The sequence below is a fragment of the Diadema antillarum genome, unplaced genomic scaffold (genome assembly GCF_040938485.1).
Source record: "Diadema antillarum isolate AM-2024a unplaced genomic scaffold, OU_Dant_1.0 seq00000998_RagTag, whole genome shotgun sequence".
NCBI lineage: Eukaryota > Metazoa > Echinodermata > Echinoidea > Diadematoida > Diadematidae > Diadema > Diadema antillarum.
Window position 1 is genome coordinate 1,297,527 of NW_027271836.1, and position 19,274 is coordinate 1,316,800.

The 19,274-nt window shown below is 39.8% G+C and overlaps 1 protein-coding gene across 1 annotated transcript in view; it reads left to right on the plus strand.

Annotated features, from left to right (window-relative positions):
• LOC139742338 (uncharacterized) overlaps positions 1–19,274 on the plus strand; it is a 143,272-nt gene that overhangs the window by 70,245 nt on the left and 53,753 nt on the right. The window contains exon 6 of the mRNA XM_071652915.1: positions 1,959–3,432. Coding sequence (XP_071509016.1) covers positions 1,959–3,432 — 1,474 coding nt within the window. The remainder of the gene's footprint in view (positions 1–1,958; positions 3,433–19,274) is intronic.

The following is a 19,274-nucleotide window of genomic DNA, read 5'->3' on the forward strand; positions in this document are numbered from 1 at the left end:
GACAAGAAAAACTGTTTGCGACAATTAAACTGCAAATTTGATCGCAACTGCTTATGAACCCTGATGAAACCTAGAATTTGCTATGTTCGCAAACATTTGCCATTGAGTTACAGTGTATATATACCCCTAAGAAAGGGAGAGAGAGAGAGAGAGAAAGTGGGAGAGAAAAAAAAATGAGCCCTACAAGATTTTCTTGTGAGTGTGAGCAGTGCTGGAAAGCATTTGAAGAGTAAGTTGAATTAAATGGGACTAGACAATACAAAATTGCTTGTTGTGTACAATGCTAGTGAAATCTAACATTTGGTTTTATTGGGATATCTCAAGGCCACCTTGGTCGTATCATCTTTCGTGTATGCCACTGTGGTTACTTGGATACAGAATGACCACAGATGTAGATGTGTCTTTTAGACGTATGGGACTTCAAGTGACTCCTATTGCTTTAGGGAACGTGTAAGAACATGAGGTGATAAAATCTGGATCAGTTTCATGGAGAACATTGCCAACCAAAAATATATACTTAATGACATAGAAATATTCTCTTTCAAAAATAAGGAATTCACTGGCCATTTGTTTCAGACTAAAGTAACAGAAGTAATTGTATTTAGATGGCTGTCGGATACCATTGCTAGATGCCTTTTTGATGTTCACATGCACAAAATGTAAGTCTCTGCAACCCTGTTAACTTTCATTTGAAAAAAAAATGAATAGAGAGTTGCAGCTCGCTGTAATCTTTATCTTTAAATCCCAGATGAATTTTTGGCCATGATTATGTTCTCCTTTAAATTTTGCTATCAGTCCTGCCACCATGGCTGAGGTGGCAGGGGCTGAGTGACTCATGCTAGAAGATTCAGGCTTGGACAGCCCATGCCAGCTGGATGGCTGGCTGGCTGACAACAAGCTGGCTGCTGTAGGGCAACAAATTATGATAATTACAGATTAGTTTCCTCCTATTTGCATATAGGTGAGAAAAAAAAAGAATAGGAGGGGGGAGGAGGAGGAGGAGGATGGTGGTGTTACAAATGTAAAAGAGAGAGAGGAAGATGAATGGTTAGCAAAGGAAGGGATAGGGTTGGATGAGGGTGGCTGCAGCATTTGTATTTAAGAATTAATGAGATGCATTGCAAACAGGCAGGGTCGGAGGATTGAATCATTTGCCACCCCCTCCCCCCCCCTCAGAAAAAGAGAAAAATATATGTGATGTTGATATGCGTGATGCCCAAGTTATGCTGTGTGTATACATGGGAAATTTTGGAACAGCTTTTAAATTTTTTATCAACTGGAGAGGCATTTTTTTTTAATATTACAAACATTGATGAAATTTATTAAACTAAATCAAGATTTACAAAAACAGAATAGAGCTATTAAAACAAAGAAGACAAAACAAAAAAGAAAAGTAGCCAAACAGCTTCCAGGAGCCAAGCTCACTGGAGAGGTGTGAGGTGATAGCATCACAACCCTAGTACTAATATCTGATCCATCCTAAGTGACTGTGACCAGTTAAGTGTCACTGTCCCCAATATCACTGTTTTATGGAAGCAGGTGAAGTGACGAGATTCTATGTTTTTATGATTTTGATGAAACTTGCACTGCTCTACTTGCTCAAAACAAACTTGAACTTGTGTTCCTCTAAACTGTTTAAATCATTGAGCAACATTAGCACTCAAGTTGGATCAGTACCCATACTTCGCATTTTAGCAGAACAGTGACACACAAATAGAGATCTGTAGTGAGAGATAACAGCAGCGGTATAACGAAGAATATGAATCAGTTTTTGCTACACTTTTGTAGTGGAAGATAGAACTGTCATCATATTTTCAGTGGTGTTCCTTCAAGACATCATCATCCTCATGCATTGATACAAGCATGTAGTACAACAATACAGCCTTTCATGTCATTTTTGTGCAGTTCTTGATTATTGCCCTATGACCAACAATTTGTTTCTGTTTTGTATATTGCAGGTTGATTTTGAGAAGGCCCAACAGCGCAAGTTGGAGAGGGAGTGCAAGCGTGCCCAGGGACGGATGATTCAGGAGCGCAAGAAGCATGCGGAGATCTTCAAGCTGATATTGGACAAGCAAGTCCAGCAGCTGACTGAAGCCCAGCAGCAGGCTGTGGAGTGGGAGACCCAGGCCCAGGCAATGCGGGCTGAGACCCTCAACGCCTCAAAGCTGGCTCTAGAGGAGCGGAACAAGAGCGTCAAGATGGAGGCTGAGATGGAGAAAAAGTTGTCGGAGTTTGACATCGAGCGGGAGCAGTTGTTGGGACGGTTGCACAGAGAGGAAATGAGGACTAGAGAGCTCAAGGAAGAGCTAGAAGTGCTGAAAAAAGCGATGCAAAAGTCCCCTGACTTGGTGAATGGACAGATTGAGGCTGGGAGTGAGCTTAATAGCAATGCCAAAGGCAGTTCAACAAAAGGAGTGTCCAGTAACCTTGACAGTAAAGTAGCGAGAAGTAAAGATCCGCCCGGATCTGCACGTAAACCAGCTGTGTCCAAGCCAAAAGCGTCCGCAAAGATTTATGGTGCCAAAGGATATAAATCTCCCCAGCGATCAGACAAGTCTGAAGGCTCGTCATCATCATCCTCAGAGGACCTCAATGCAGCAGTACCTGCCAGCAGGATCAGGTCTGTAAGTCCTGCTGTTCCAAACCCCAAGACCAGTGTGCCTGATGGCAAGAAACCCACTGTGACCTCAAAACCAAAGCCGAGCACTGCAAGTTTTACGAAGGGTGCTGGCAGGGAACACCGGCCTCTCAGTCCTGCCTCCAGCCTGGATAAACTTTCAGGGAAAGGAGCTTCCAGCTCGCCATCTTCCTCTCTAGCTTCCCAGAAGGGGACCAAGATTCCCAGCAGTAGCGCCATGTTTGCCAACTCCTCGCAGCTTAGGAAGAGCTCGCCAACAGTAGCTGTTGTTGCACCACAGCCCAGCAAGTTCTCAAGTGTGCTCCCAGACACTGCAAAGCAGCAGCAGGCTGCCAAGAAAGCTGTAGACATCACAGACTCACCAAAACCTGATAAAGCAGAGCCAGCTGCTAGAGGCAATCAGGTGTCCAGACCCACTGCCTTAACATCTGGAGAAGGTGCATCAAAGTTCAGGGAAGCAGTAGGAAAGGCTGCCCAGTTACGTAACGCTCTGACCTCGCCCAAGGAGCATGAACCAAGGGACAAGTCACCATCGCGAGGTTTCGGTGGTGTCAATGTTCGGGCAGCGGCGGCACAACTTACTAGCCCCGTTGGAAAGAAACTTTTCAACCCTCCAGGGAACACCCCAAACAAACTTAATTCTTCCACGCACTCAGAGCCCAGTGGTACCAGCCAAACCAAAGAGGCACCCACTGGTGGTGGCAACACCACCACAGCCACTGACAAAGCCAAGCCCGCAGTGACCTCCCCTTCGTCCATGGCGCCGGGCAAGCGCAATGTGTCACCAAGAGGTACTCCCCCTCCTATTCCACCTAATAAACCCACTCTTATACCTCACAAATCACAATCTTCTACTTCATCTACTCCTTCTTCTTCTTCTTCTTCTACTACCACCTCATCTTCGTGCTCAGTTGCCTCTCCAACCAATGCTTTGCCCCATTCAACAGCAACACCATCACCACCGTCATCGACTGGCTCCAAGGTGGAGCCCTCCGGTCCCAAGAGTTTCCCCACTTCCAGCCCCTTGCCCACTTCCAGGAAATCTGACTCGCTGGTCGAGGCCCGCAAGCAGCTTTTCGCCAATAAGCTTGGCAGTGGTGTGGGTATCAGCGCCACTAACCTGCGTCCGCCCTTTGAAAGCAACAACCCCATGCTCATGGTCAATAACTCCAACTCCAATAGCCTGGAGTCCCTTACAGAAAAGGCCTCGTCGCCCCTAGCAGCTGGAGGGGCCATGCAGGGCAAGGCTGCCGCCCAGGTGGGTCATGTGACTAGCAAAGTGAGCATGCCCAGACCGGTCCCATTGGTAGTCAGTGCACTGCCGTGACTTGTTTTTCTCATGCAGGTAACGCTAACCCCCCTGCCCTCTTCCCTTCAGATGCTTCTTGCCTTTGCTCTTTTTTTTTCTCCCTTGGTTGATGTTGGTAACATCTTTTGCGCTTTTCTGTTTTTGTCGTTGTTATGGTTTGTGTTGTTGTTTTTTTCAACAAATATCCTTTGAAGAACCCAAACTAATCCAAAACTAAAAAGCACTCCATTGGCGCTGGCTTGCATTGCACCTTGATGAATTCCATCTCATGAGTACAGATGTTAGCTGTAGCTATTTAGGTCTCCTACTAACATGACAAAAGTGCGACTGAGACACAAGCTCTCTCCAGTGGAGTGATTGAAAAACTACATCAAGACACGTTGTGCCCTCAAGGATGGTGCCAGTGGTAGGTAAGTGCATCACGAGTCCATGGCGATGTGCTGTTTCCTTCGCCTTACTGAGAGAAACTCCTCAGCTGTTGCCCTTGCTGTTCTTCAGGACCTGTTTCCTGACCTTGAGACAAGTAACCAGAAGCTAGGTCATTGGTAATGGTAATGGTCACCTCAAGAGTTTTGATAAGTTCTCCTGTACTCTACTTGCCCTATGGCTTGTAGCAAGTTGTGACATTGATCCAATGTCATGGCCTTACAAAGACAATAAAATGCCAAAGACAACCGGCCCAAATCATGAAGCACTTGGTGTTTGAAAATGTTAAACCAAAGCAAAATTTCAGCCAATAAGTCAGGGAACCTCATCGTCCCCCCCCCCCCAAAAAAAGGAGAAAATCCTATGTTATTCCTTATCTTCTGATAAAAACAACAAACAAACAAAATGTTGAAGACATGATACATTTCCAGCCAGACGATCAGAGCTGTTTTTGAAGACATATGTTTACCCATGAACTTCCTCTTAAGGCCATTTTATTTGTGTAGATCTTGATAGGGTTCATTCACCAAAAGGAACATACATTGGAACGTATTGTAGATCCCTGCAGCAATTTGAATGCTAGGAAGGTTATGTTTCTTATTGATCCAATGTCATGGCCTTACAAAGACAATAAAATGCCTAAGGCAGCTGGTAAAGCATTTTGGAAATGCTGCTTCCTCCTGAGCGCTAGTGAATCAAATAAAGATGGCCATCAGAAAACAATGTCATTAGGTCTAACATTCCATCATCGCAATGTTCCCCTTTGACACAGATGTTATACATTGCAGTATCTTTCTTTTTATGATTTGTGTCCTATTTTTTCTTCAATATATTGGCATTTTGTTGGTAACACGTCTGTAGTGGCAATATTTCAGTGGTGGTCAGTGTTGCCTTTACTCTGTTGGAAATCCCTCCTTTCCTGTCTAGGGCAGTGGAGAAATTAGTGAAGGTCAGTGGTTGACCAACTGTTCTTGACCGCTGAATTTTTCGCATAATTATTGATGCTGGCACAGACTGCAATGTGGCCGTTTTTTCTCTTTCTTCTTCAGAGATGCCTTTAGGTAGGAAACCATGTTTATCTGGAGAAAATACAAAGTTTTTGAATTATTCATTGTGAAGGAAAGTGCTTAGAAAGAAAACATGAGAGATGCACCAAACAAGGAAACAACCTGAATTTAGCCCCCTGTGATGAATATCATATCACCAAAAATTTTCATCTATAACTTGATGCCTGTAGTGTTCCTTTTTAGAAATGATAAAATATTACAATAATAGAAATAAGACATACACCACAATTACTGTAATGAAACACTTTACTGTTTTTCTTTTGATTAAATGCCTTTAATATTTTGATGGCTGCATCTCATGGGATGAAAGGATTATGTTACTACCCTGGAGAATAAACACATGTTGCTTAGCTGATTTCCAGACATGTGTTTAGAAATGTAACATCCAACCACAGGAGCTTGTTTAGAAGAGCACACAAATCGTCACAGTCCAAATTCCGATGAGCATTATGATTTTGCCAGGTGGTGTTTTTGAGCAGTGTGAGATGAAGCGATTTACACTTGTTTCAAGAAAAGAAATCACATCAGAATTGCTGTCACATGATCACATTTATGTAGTTTTTCTCTATTTCCATCCAACAAAACATGATAAATAATACAAAGCACACATTTGACGAATTATGTTGTTTTAACAATACATATGAAGTGCAAAGTCATAAAGTATAATACAAATTGTATGTAGAAATGTATGTATAATGAGTGAAACCATGCATATTTTGCAAGGATGTCATTTATAGCCATTGAAAAGTCACAAGAGGCACATCATTTTTAAACTCAACAGTAGTCCAGGACTCATTGAAGTTTGCCCTCTCTCTTTAAAAGAAAAAAGAAAAAAAAAAGAAAAAAAAGAAAAAGAAAAGAAATGATCAAGAAGAAAGAATACACAGCAATTTACAAACCGAACAGATACATTCCGCAGCAACAGAGTGGTAAATTGCCAAAATATGAGACCCTTGAAAAAAAAACATGACCTGGAGATGACGGCTTTCTTATCCCTTTGATTTTTTTTTCTTTTTAATTCTTGTTATTTTGCCACTCAAAATGTTAGAGAGGATAACATGAAGATATTTTGATGCCTTCTGAAGTTTCTTGACTCTCCTACCCTCCTTATCACTCGACGCACAAATCATTCCCTGATCCCATCTCATCGACGTTGCTCCCTCGTAAAATTCCTTCTGAAATATCTCGGCTCAAAACGGCCGTTTTTTCAGCACGCTGTCATCGCCACATCTGAAGTTCGTGCCCACTGACTGTCAAAAGCAATGAAGATGTAAATGTAAAGCTGAGCATGATATGATGAGCATAAAAGGAAAATGTGTTGGCAGCAAAGCCAGAAAAAGAAGCGGGGGAAAAAAAAAACTGAGACCAGTCAAAGATCAAAAGTCACATAACTTTCTCCTGGCATATTTCACAGGCAGTTTTGCAAAATAACAGGACATAGTGATACTTACAGATGTAGCAAAATGTAGCAGAGTTTTTTGTCTGTTTTACAAATATGATTGCCCCTCCCCCCCCCCCCCCCATTGGAGTCCTGCCTGTACCAGCCAAGAGAAGCACCCCAGCACTGATTGAAACTTTGCCATTTGTCCTACAAAGCAAGATTTGAGCAAGTTAGCTAACTAGGACCAAAGTTACTTTGATTTCATTATAGATGACACATAATAATTGCCTCTCTCTTTGTTTACTACGATGACATCCTCTTGGTGCATTTGCTAATGATATGTCCAATTGGAAGTGCTCACTACAGAATATTTATTGAAAATTCTCGGAGGAAATAACAACATTTAAATCCAAGTGAGTGATAGAATTTAATTTCTGATTGATCAAGGATATACATTTGAAATCACAGGCAGATAACATTGACAGTTATGATCAAGATAAATGAAAACTTCAAAGAAATAATGATATGACAACCTATAAGAGAAATTACTCACCACCTATGAGATTTGAGAGGAAATTTCAGCTTTATCTAAATCCCAAGCGAAGGATAAAAGAAACAACAAATAAATGATCGAATTGATTAAGGATATTTATTTAGAAATACACTAGGTCAAACTGCATTGACAATAATGAATACTTATTATCATTTTGTCATTCTGGATTCTCTACTGTGAATTCAGCCACTTGCGATTTTGTCTTGCAATACAAGTCTTGACTGGCAAAGTGCATGTTGCCCTCACAAAGTGAACGGGGCATAGGCCTACAGTATTTCCCAGATTCTTCTTAGTAGGTATACTCTGTGGATATCACAGGTGACACATACTCTCCTTAGAACTGTCGGCCATATTTTCTCGACCTACCACATTTTTCTGCATTATCACATAAGCATGTACCACATTTTTCTGCATAATCACATAAACATACGGCTGAGCCAAGCTTCAGTTTTATGTGTGCATAGAACACAAGCGCTGTCTGCAGATGCTTTTCATAGTATACAGATTTACCCCCTGTACACACAAAGCAGCCTGATACCTAGTACCGCACACTCTCTTTCTATTTCCCCGTCATGTTTGGCAGATTCAACAATTTGAAGAACCTTAATGCATGTGGTGGAAAACTCAACCAGTCTAATTGACTTGAAATAAAAACCTGTCTGGGGGAAAAAAAACAGCAACAAAAAGTCAGGTACCAGTAGCACCTGCCTTGCACACAAAGTTTACAGATAAAACAGTACAAAACAATGCAACACGTCAAGCAACTCTTCGTTACTGGATTAAACCTCCCATCTCCACCTCAAAATCCCTCGGATGTCCTGCTGCACCTGAACTTAATGCAAAGTAGACACATTATTGCTGTACTTTGTTTTATTTTAAGTTTCTCTCTATTATTTCTTATGATTTCTTTTTTTGTTGTTCCAACTACAGCAACGTTTATTTCATGTGCGCAAAATGGAAAAATAAAAAAACCACTTCTGCTTGTTTCTGTTGGAAATGTGCAATGGAGAACTTCTTCACAGATTTCTGTTCTTATGAGTTTCAAATAACGTTTGCACCCTCTGATCCATATTGTGAATTCTTGCTTGAAATGACTGCATGCAGTTTTTTTCCACAGCCTGAGCAGAGAGTTTTAGTCACTCCTCATTTGTCATTGTTGTTGGAATGTCATTGCATGAGCAGAATGTTGCATATGATTTCTTTTGGTATGAAGCATGAGGTCACTCTTTGTCATCAAGCACATTGGTCATCGTTCTGAATTTGAAAAGCAAATGGTGTCGAAGTACGGATGCTTCTCTACCCAGATTTGGAATGATATGAAATATCCAGAATTACTCCTTTTTAGAACACATATTTCAAGACATGGCTGGTTTTGTTGGACCACCAGAACAAATATGGGAATAGATAACTTGAAATAACCCTAAACATATTCAGATAATGTGTTTTTCATGTGAAAATATCATTCTAGTTTGGAACTCAAATTGGAGCATTCGTAGTTCAGACACATGCTGCCTGCTGTTCATTGGCTGTATATTATCCAATGGGTCGGTCTATGTGCGAGAATTTCGTGTTGTATTGTTGGATTATTTTGAGTATCTCTCTCTCTTCTTTTTTAAGCTCTGTCTTGTCAATGTTAAGATTAAGATGATGCAATGCCACATAATGTCAGTAACTGTCACAGTACTTTTGTCTTTTCCACTTTTACTGTATTTCTAGTGTTGTTTCAGCTTTTGTTAGTTATCGTTGAATGTGGGCTTTGTGTATTTGCGTATACACTGCAATACATTCAGCTGCTTTTTTTTTTTTATTTACTAGCAGGCATACTGATGTAGATAGGCGTGTAGTTGATTAAATTTGGCCAAGATTTTGCACATTCTGCAAAATCAGTTATTATTTTCTTACTTTGTAGGCATGTGCAATTTATTTAGAGCTCAGCACGATTAAACAATCAAATTTTAATTCATGAAATGACTGATGGTTTTACTAAAGTTTGACAGACACACAGGCCATAGAAAAGCAATATCCACTTTCAGTTTGTTTTAAACTACACTGTAAGTATGGCAATTATGGCAGGGAAGCTAAATGCTTCTAAATCATTAGTCGCATTCACACTGACAAAATAGCGTGATAACGATGGCGATCTAGATCTCGAGATTTTTCGTGCCAGTACAGATGGACAGAAGTATCCCTTGAATTGCCGATCGCAATAATTTGTTGACAAAACTGCGCAAGCCCAAAATCTACTGAAACTTACTGGTGACCCTTGCCCTTGCATTTGTGCTCTGTTCAATCACACATGTTTTGAATGACGAGACAAAAGATCTCAAGATTTTTGCTCTGGCATTCACACGTATGCTGCGGTGGAAATTATTGTGATAATTCCAAAATAATCTAAAGATTTCTTGGGATATGGATCGCCATGCTTATCGTGCTATTTATTGGGATTTTTATGTCCACACTGGTAAAAATCTTGAGATTTGAATTGTGATGCAAATCTCAGGCCCACTATTGATATTGATGTACACTACCTTGAATCACTTCAAGTGATGGTTGGATAGACCAGATAATTTTGATCACACCTTAACCCCCCTCCATTAAGACCTATAATTTAAACATGCTGGATAGTGATGGGACTTTCTTAAGTTCATAGTTTATATTGAACAAATGAAATCACATACCAGCAATTCATTGTGTCAGGCTCATGGATGATCAAGGGAAGAATTAGAGAGATGAGAGTGTTATTGATTCATCCAAAAGGCGATTGGGTGTACTATCAAGGTAACAGTCATTAGGCAGTTCATTCAACCTGCTTTACGTAATGGCCTAATCTCTGAGACGGCTTGACCTCTGTCACCTTTTTGTGTTTCTAGTGCTCACGTTAATCTGTGTGTAATCTTGACGCATCACTTAGCATCATCCAGTCTTTTTATATCTCGATTCCCCCCCTCCCCCCAACACCTTGTCTAAGGCTTTGACATGCCAGTGTATGAATGGCACATACAGATTACTGTGGAGCTCTACTAGGTATAAGCAGGGAGGTGGAAGACTCCACCTCCCTGGTATAAGTTTGTGCATTGCATACTAGTGAATGTTCAAATCAATTCAATTCAATTCAATTCAATTCAATTCAAAGTTTATTTCATTTTTCGACAAAACATATATGTGTTTTTTTTTTCGACAAAACATATATGTGCTAGTTTTAGAGGTTTTACCCACCCCAGGTCATAGAACAGCTCTTTATTTTGTTCCATTTGTAGACTGAAGAAAACTCACAAACTGTTTTTTTTTCATCGAAAACAAATATTCTTTTGAAGAACAAGAACTTCTGCATTGCGATACTAGTATATATTATGGTATCAGAGCCTCTGATGAAAGGGAAGAGGTTGTGTTTGGAAGTGTATTAATGTAACCTATGTCTACTTTAAAAATGTGGGTCATCTTTCCTCAATCCTAGAATACCTTGCCTCCACCCCCTCAGTTTCCTTCTGCTGCTTACGGAAAGTACGATAATATGTATATTAGATTGTCCTGTGATGTGTTCCCTGGTAACATTATCCGTAGTGATACGAACAATTCGTTTTGCTATGTCCTGTGCTGTAAGATTTGGAGATTAGATGATACGAATGCACAGTAATGCCCCATGCTTTAGTTCATTCCTTCTTCATCGTCTTCGGATTGAAAAGATGAAATGTTTTCAAGTGGGAGAAGGGTTTCCAGTGAGTTGTGTGTTCATCTGTTGCAAGATGAAGTTGTGGGAATGAGTTCATATAAATGCACAGTAAGTGTCTGTCTCCCCCTCCCCTCCTACTGTTCTGTATTGATTATAGCCAACATTTCCCCAACATAGAATAGTTGGTTACTTTTTGTTACCATTAATGGTAAGATTTGGGAGTGGATGAGTATAATGCACCTTGTTCTACCCTTTTCTTTTCCCTCATCTGTTGATGATTGATATAGCAAATGTGTGAAACTATACTTGGAAATGTGTTTCCTCCAGTAGATGAGTAGATTTGTTTCATCAAAAGATAAAGATTTGAGAATGAGAACATTTATACAGAGTGTGCACAGTGCTATGCACCCCTTCCTTTTTTATAGGATGAACGCAACAAGTATTTTCCAATTGTTATTTCTTACTCCTTTGCACTTGCTACTCCTATTCCTGACTCCATTACTTTTGTAATCATTAAATGTGCCATAGCATGTAATTCGTAGGAACTGAATTTGTTTGATGTCATTTGTTCAGGAAATACACTCACACACTCACACACATAAGATTACCTCAATATGCCTCAATTTCTTAAAAATCTGGGGCTGGTTTGGTTGGTCATTTTGATTAACTTAGGTGTCTGGTTGATAATGTTGATAACTTAGGTGTCTGGTATGGTGAAATGAGATATTAATGCATTATATATGATAGACATAAAGTGAATATTAGTTGTCTGCTTAGATTTTTTCAACCCCATTCAGAGATGAAAAGTACTCCACAGGAATGTGCAACTTTACATTGAAATACACCAAATATGAAGACCACTAATAGTTACAATCCCTTAAAGACCAATTTATATAAGTCATTCATCTCTCCTGTTGTTTCATTTTATATCCTTTACTGACAAAACACCAAGGTTTCTCTATGGCAGTTCCAAGAAGGCAATGACACTACCAATCACAAAAAGTGGAAAAACAACAACAACAACAACAAAACGAATCCAGTCATATAGCTTTATATGGCACAAACGGCACAATGCAATTCAATTAACGTTAGCCCCTGGGATTTGGTCCAATGGTAACATTATTGACGTCTGTGAAGCTGTGGAGTAGTCGGAGGATTGTTGGCGACAAATAACAAGTTGGCTTGATTGATTTTTAGCTCGTTTGGCCATCTGCTGAAATATCAGTGATTATGTGTAATTCATGCCGCTCACATGCAGATGTGAGGGGAAATTGTTTTTAATAAATGTTGAATTAGAAATACCATAACCATACGCAGATGCTAGGTGTATTTTTTTTTTATCGTGGTATCATTAGCATGAAAGCTAGCATTTTGTTTTAATCCTATGTTGTTGTTGTTTTAAAGAACGAAAGAAGAGAGAGAGAGAAAATGGGGCCCTATACAATTAATTTGCCCCATTAATCCTATTTTTGTGTTTTTTGTTCTTGGGCTATCATCTGCTGGAAATATCATAGTATTATGCTTGGCCCAGTGTACTGTAGAGTGACAATTAGTCGTCATTGTGGCTCAATGTCCAGCACGCCATTGAGTTTCAAATTGATCTTGCAGTTGACTTCAACTTTTGACACAGGTGGCCCTGATGTGAACCCATTGCAGCACTTTGAATGCAGGGGATGAGGTGTGTCATGCGCAAAATGGTGATGTCAATGAACAGCTGATCATTGCGATGATTTTCCTTCAAGTTAAATCCAAACATCGCAAATTGAATTGTGCCCATCAGCAAATATGTACGTTGAAGCCTATGCTAAGTGGTAATGGTCAACTCCAGATGAGATTCTATGGGTGTATTTGTAAGCTTTCATAGCGATAAGTAATAAAGCTGTACATGATTTGCAACAAGGATTCTCAAATAGGCCTATATCCAAGCTGGGCCAGCCTACCCACTTCATGGTATCCCCATGCTAGTGGGTATGAATCCGATTGGTATTTTGGGATATGATTGTTCATAATGTCAAAAAATGATGCATCTGGTTTGCTTTGTTTGTTTGTTTATTAATAGGTGGCTACTTATTACTTTTAATGTTGTCTTTTTATTTCGATATGGGAGAATGTTGAGAGATTTTGCAGGAGAGGGGCATTTTCTTTTTAAATATGAACATCAGCATTACTCATCTTAAGGTATGCCAACAGGAGCTGAAACACAGCAAGTAAAAGATTTCTTTTCACTTTGCCAAGTCGTAGTTGAACAAGACACTTTCCTCACCTCTGCCAACTGGAGAGAGGTCGTTGATAATCCTCCTGTCTCCCTGGCATAACATAACAGGTGTTCTCCAGACGAAGGGGGGGGGGGGGGATGAAGGACCTCAAACAATAACTGCTGGTGGTATTCCAAAAGCCATTCACATTGACATTTCAAGGATACATTGGGTGATGAGACAGAGGCTAAGAGAGTTGGCTGACTCTGATCATGAACTAGCAATTTTCAGATGAGTTTCTTTTCTTTTTTATTAGTGGCTAAATCCCCCCCCCTTTAAAGTTAAAGGTACAGTAACTTTGTTGGGTTTTTTTCTCCAGTTACAAAGTCCCGCTGTGAAAGGTACAGCAATTTTTCCCTCATATTAAAGTCGCTAGTGAAGGCCTTGAAATTATTTCAAGTGACCCAGCAGATATGGAAATATGGACCCATGTGGTGATGAAACCCATTAAAAGGACTGATGTTTTTTAAATTGTAGGTATACAAGTTAGTGAGACTTGAGGAGATTGGAATGTTCATGAAAAGGTTCCTTTCCAATGCTAATCCATGTAGTGGCTGTGAAAACTTTTTCAATTATGTCATCATATAACTTCATGGTTTTCACCTTTGCTTAAACCATGTTGCAAGTTGTCATCTCTTGCCACAGTAAACCACCTTTCACTATGACCCACCCCCACAATATATATATGAGAAGTGATGGCTACCAGCTTTTTACAGGTTCAAGTGTTCAAGGTAGCATCAATGTGACAAGGCCAGAAGAGGTGTGCCTAGGAGCCTCAGGTGGGGCTGTTTGGGAGGGATGAAGGGGCCGCTGGAGGCCCTGATCAAAGCCAACATATGGAGCTTAGCTTGTTTGATTATTTATGCCATAAATCTGTGTACACCTAGCAGGGAACCACATTCATGGCACTGAAGATAGATTTGTGGAAGGATAAAATTTTACTCTTTTTTTTGGGGGGGGGGGGAACACACCTAGCCTGTGCTATTCTGCCTTTCATTGGTTAAAGTTATTAGATATTTAAGCTTTCAATGAAATATGTATTGATGCTTATTTTGTCATCAGTTTTTAATATTTTGTGTCTTTTACTGTGTTTGTTTTTCACTCAGAAAAGAGACTTATTGCACACATCTTAAGGGAGGAAAGTTTAAAATTTTTGCTGAATTGTGATTAAGTCATCAACAATTTTGAAAATTTCTAGGGTATCAAATCATCTACTCATCGGAGTGACTATGGATAGAAGGATGTTGTGAGGAATCGTTCTAAAGCTCTTGCATTTGAGGTACATTGGATAAGCTGTTCTTTCAAATGTGAAATGTGATGGAGTGTACATGAGACGTTGGGAGACTGTTGTGATTGTAGCGTTACTCTGAAGATCTTGAAGAGCACTGATTTGATCAACATCTTTCCTGTACCGAGGTTGACTGTTTATTTACAGTATTTGAATGGCCTGTTTTGGTGTTTACATGACACAGTGAGAACCCTACCAGTGAACTTTATAAATATTTATCATTTAGATGGAGACATAATGTATTTCCTCTAGGTCACCCAAACTAGGAACACCAAGTCGCCCAGAAATAAAGTCTTACACGATGTACAGTAGGAATTTGAATTTAGCAGGATGATGAATTTCAGTCACATTATTTATGGAGATGTTGTTCTGCTGATATGCTGCATATTAGTGAAATACCTTTGCATTTTGTTTTGAAGGTTCTGAGACTCGTATCATGAAGCACGTATTACCTTTATGGATTGCAGAGATGGTAGCAGCAGCTACATCTGTGAACAGCCAGTTTTGATGATTTGAGCTGTTGCTGTCCTAACTGCAGTTATTGTCACTTTCAGTAATTGTAACTTGAAAACTAGCTTTGCTATTTCTCAGTTGAATAGAGCCTTGGAGTTTATTTCTTATTTATTTTTTGTAACATCACGCGTCATTAGTTAGCATCCGAATGTTTGTCGTCTGCTTGTGCTCTGCTTTGTTTATTTTTTTTAATTTTTTTTTGTTCAAGCAGGAAATCGAGTGCAGTTGTCAGAATTTCTGCTGCATTCACCAAAGCATGTTTTTTGCATTGCAGTAGGGAACACCATGTTCGCAGGCGGAAACTTCAAAGCGGAGCCGCACCATATGGTACCATTCACTTGACATCATTGCTCCTATGTGTTTTGTGACTTCTCGGAAGAGACAGGTTGGTGTCCTGAGGGGGGAACGGACGAAACCCTCCTGATGTTTGTGCCCTCGTCTGTCAGAAAGGATACTTTCCATACTGCCTTCTTTTGTAGGACACTTTGACTGTGTTTTAGGAAAGGGATGAAGAGACAGGGAGAGGTAACATATATTATATGAAGGTAGATAGATAGATAGGAAGATAGATAGATAGATAGATGGATAGATAGGAAGATAGAAAGAGAGAGGAGAGAGTAGAGAGTGGGGAGAAGGAGAAAAATTACTAGTTTCCAATGTTCCTGTAACTCGATGACTGCTGAGATGTGGTACAGAAATTGGTCAGTGTTTTGACACAAATTCGTTCTTGCTAAAGTGCTACTGTATCTCCGTGGCCGTAACCTGTGAGCACCCTGTTAAAGGGAGAACATTGTGTTGGTGACACTGGTAATATAACACATAATATTGCCAGCTTCCCTTGAAGGTGGTTTAATAGCTTGCGATGAGGTTTAATAGCATCTTGACCGTGGCAATGATAAACACACATAATGCTGGACAAATGGTAATTTCTTCTTCACATTTCCACTGTTTCTATTTCAAAATATTCATACTACAAAGAAATGCTTGTACCATTAACGTATTTGCAGTCAACTTTGTACATTGATAGGTATATTTATCTTTTTGCAGAATGCATAAAGAATTTATCATATTAAATGTAGAATGGATATTGCTTTAGAGGTAGGAACACTTTGGCACATTGTTATATCTTCTGATTAAAAAAAAAAAAATCCTCTGTTTATCGCGAAAAGAGGATTGTACCTTTAAGATATGTGCTCTTGGCAAAAATATTACTGCTATTTGCAGGACACCATGAATAGGGCCCTATATGTTAAAAGAAATACACATGAAATGCAGTCTGGGTAGTGCTCTAAATGAACCAATACTTTGGCACCTCCCTTGATTTTGTTATTTATTATAATGTCATTTTCTCTCTAAGAATTACGACAAAGAAACGTACTGTACATGTAGCAGGTGTGTATTTTGAAGCTCAGAACAGATGGTTCTTTTGATTCGTCACTTTGATTATGTGTAATGATAGATTTTCCAACTCCCCCTTTGCCATATGCTGAAGGAAATAAAATCATTTAAAATCAATTTTGCAGAATGTTGCAAATGATCATTTAAAATCAATTTTGTAGAATGTTGCAAATGCTCATAGTGACAATGTTGACACACATGTACATATTCCAGTGAACAATGATATTATTGTTTTTTTTTTTTTTGGGGGGGGGGTTTCCTCTAGACATTCGTTTTATCATTTTGATACTTCAGTGATTGTATAATAAGTATACTGCCTTGTCCCCCTGTATTGAGAGAATGGTGAAAATGAACAAATGGTAGGAGGCCTGCAATATCAAACTTCATATATCTCTGACCTTTGATTGATGGGTCTGGTCTCCAGAGGTACTGTAAAAAATAATATATTCGCGGCACAAAATTTTCGCGAATTGGAGCCGACGGCCTTTTCCGTGGCAAGAAATTTTCACGAATTGCCACTTGCGTTCAATGCATATAGTGTAGATAAGAAATTTCGCGTGCATTTTAATTTCGCGAATCTTGGCGCTCGCGAAATTCGCGAAATTAGAATGCACGCGAACATTCCTCGTTTCACAGTACTTTAATGTATGCTGGTCTTCTATGACTCCAAAGATCGCTCGTTGCGCTCTCATCAGTGGTTTGCAACAAATGTTTCTTTAATACCAATTGGTTTATCATCAACTGTATGAATGAGTCTGTCTTCACACACTGCAAAACCATAAGCATTCATGGCATAAAACATGCGTGAATTGCTACTGGCATTCACTGTGTTGTGTAGACAAGAACTTCCATGAATCGTGGCTCCTCATGCATTTCGCGGAAGTTTGCATGCGAACATTTCTTGTTATACAGTAGATCTGCAGATTATTGTTCTGTAAAGAGTTTGTAACAAAAGACCTAAAGGGCATGATGTTATGACTTGTGATACATGAAAGAAATAGAGTAATATTAAAGTCTTGGGTGAAGACTAGAACCATCCAGACTCCGTGGACCCCTAATGACAACTGTGTCCTGGAGCCCCCCCCCCCCCCCCCCATCCTCTTCCCTATCAGGGCATCCAGTCTGTCTCACACCAAGGGGGGTGTCGGCAGAAACAGATCAAACGTGTAGGAGGGGATTTGATGCACCATTGGAGTTGAGACAGGGTGAAGGTCCAAGACCCTACTTACCCCCCTAATAAAGAAGGTTTTAATGAACAGGATCTGGCTACCATAAAGGTCTGACTATATGTAGTACAAGAGCTGGTCTCCTAGGGGGTATTATGGAGAGTGTTCTAGCTCATGGAGTTATTGTATTTTCTTCTTTGATAATATACGTTTGACAGCCGAAACTCATAGCAGCATGTAGAGTCAAAGGTGACCTTTTTCAGAGGCCCCCTTTGTGTTAGCTCTGACAGACAGGGTGCAGTAAGTTGTAACAAGTGCATCAACGCGCAAGGTTTTTTTTTAGATGTGTGAATGTAATTACTATGAATTTATATATGGGAAAAAGCTTAACCCACCCCAATTCCCACTGAATAATGCAGTCACTAAATAATGCAGGTAGTCACTCTGACAATGAACTTGTTTGATTTGCCCATAGACTATCATTGTGCACAAACTTCTTCAAATAGAGCTTTGTTGTTTGGGTATGATTTTTACTTCTGAAGGCTGGTAGCAAATTTTTGTAATTCACAATAGTTCAAGAACTGTTTTGTAAAAATTACAAAAAAAAACTTCACAATTTTATAACTTCCGTTTTAAATTTGTATCAGATTTTGATCAAATTTTCTCTATTACACTTGTAAAATGTTACTCTCTCTTGTCAGACTAACTTTAAACTGTTCACGAATTCCCTTGTAATAGAACAAGTTACAGCTTTGTATTTAACTTGATAGATATTCTGCTGATGATAAATGTTGTTTGATTGAATCAACATGATGGGAAAGTTAATCTGATTTTGTACTGTGGCTCTTTTCAATTCACTTATGTTATGATCTAGGGCCTACATCTAGCCATCCCACCCTGCCCCCCTCCCCCCCCCCCCCCAAAAAAAAAAAGAAGAATGCAGAAATATGACAATTTAACTGTCATTATCTTTTGTGAAAAAGTGGCTTTTTTGAGTTGACATTAGTACCAATAATGATGTTTCAGTCAATATTGAGATAGGAAGAGAGTGTGTGTGAGTGTGTGTGTTTTAAGTGAGTTAAGAATGGAGGCAGAGACGCACATGTAGAATACAGTTGCTAGGATGTTAAGTGACAGTGTCCATGGTGCAGATGGAACGGTCATTCCTCGTGCTGGTTCATGAGTGAGTCTCCATGGCAACCAATGACCCTTCAAGTGATGAGTTTATGTCAGCATTGTATCATCCCCTCAATTGTGTCTTGGTGACGAGGATCTCTGGTGAAGTCAATCATTGATGGAGTGCCAGGGATGCGTGCCTCTGTTTCATGGTCGCAGGATGACAGTCCCTCTGGCAGGGAAAGAAAGGAACCAAATAGTGGCATTCACACTGACAGTAATCAGCAGGATCCCAATCTCAAGATTTGCATTGCGATCCATGTCTTAAGATTTTTGCCAGTGTGGACATAAAATTCTCTTTTGAATGTAGTGCGATCAGCATATATAGTTATCCAAATCTCAAGAAATTGTGTATTCATTTGAGAATTATTGTTGTTATTTGAGAAATAGCACCATAATTTGCACATTGCGATCGTCTTTATAAACACTGG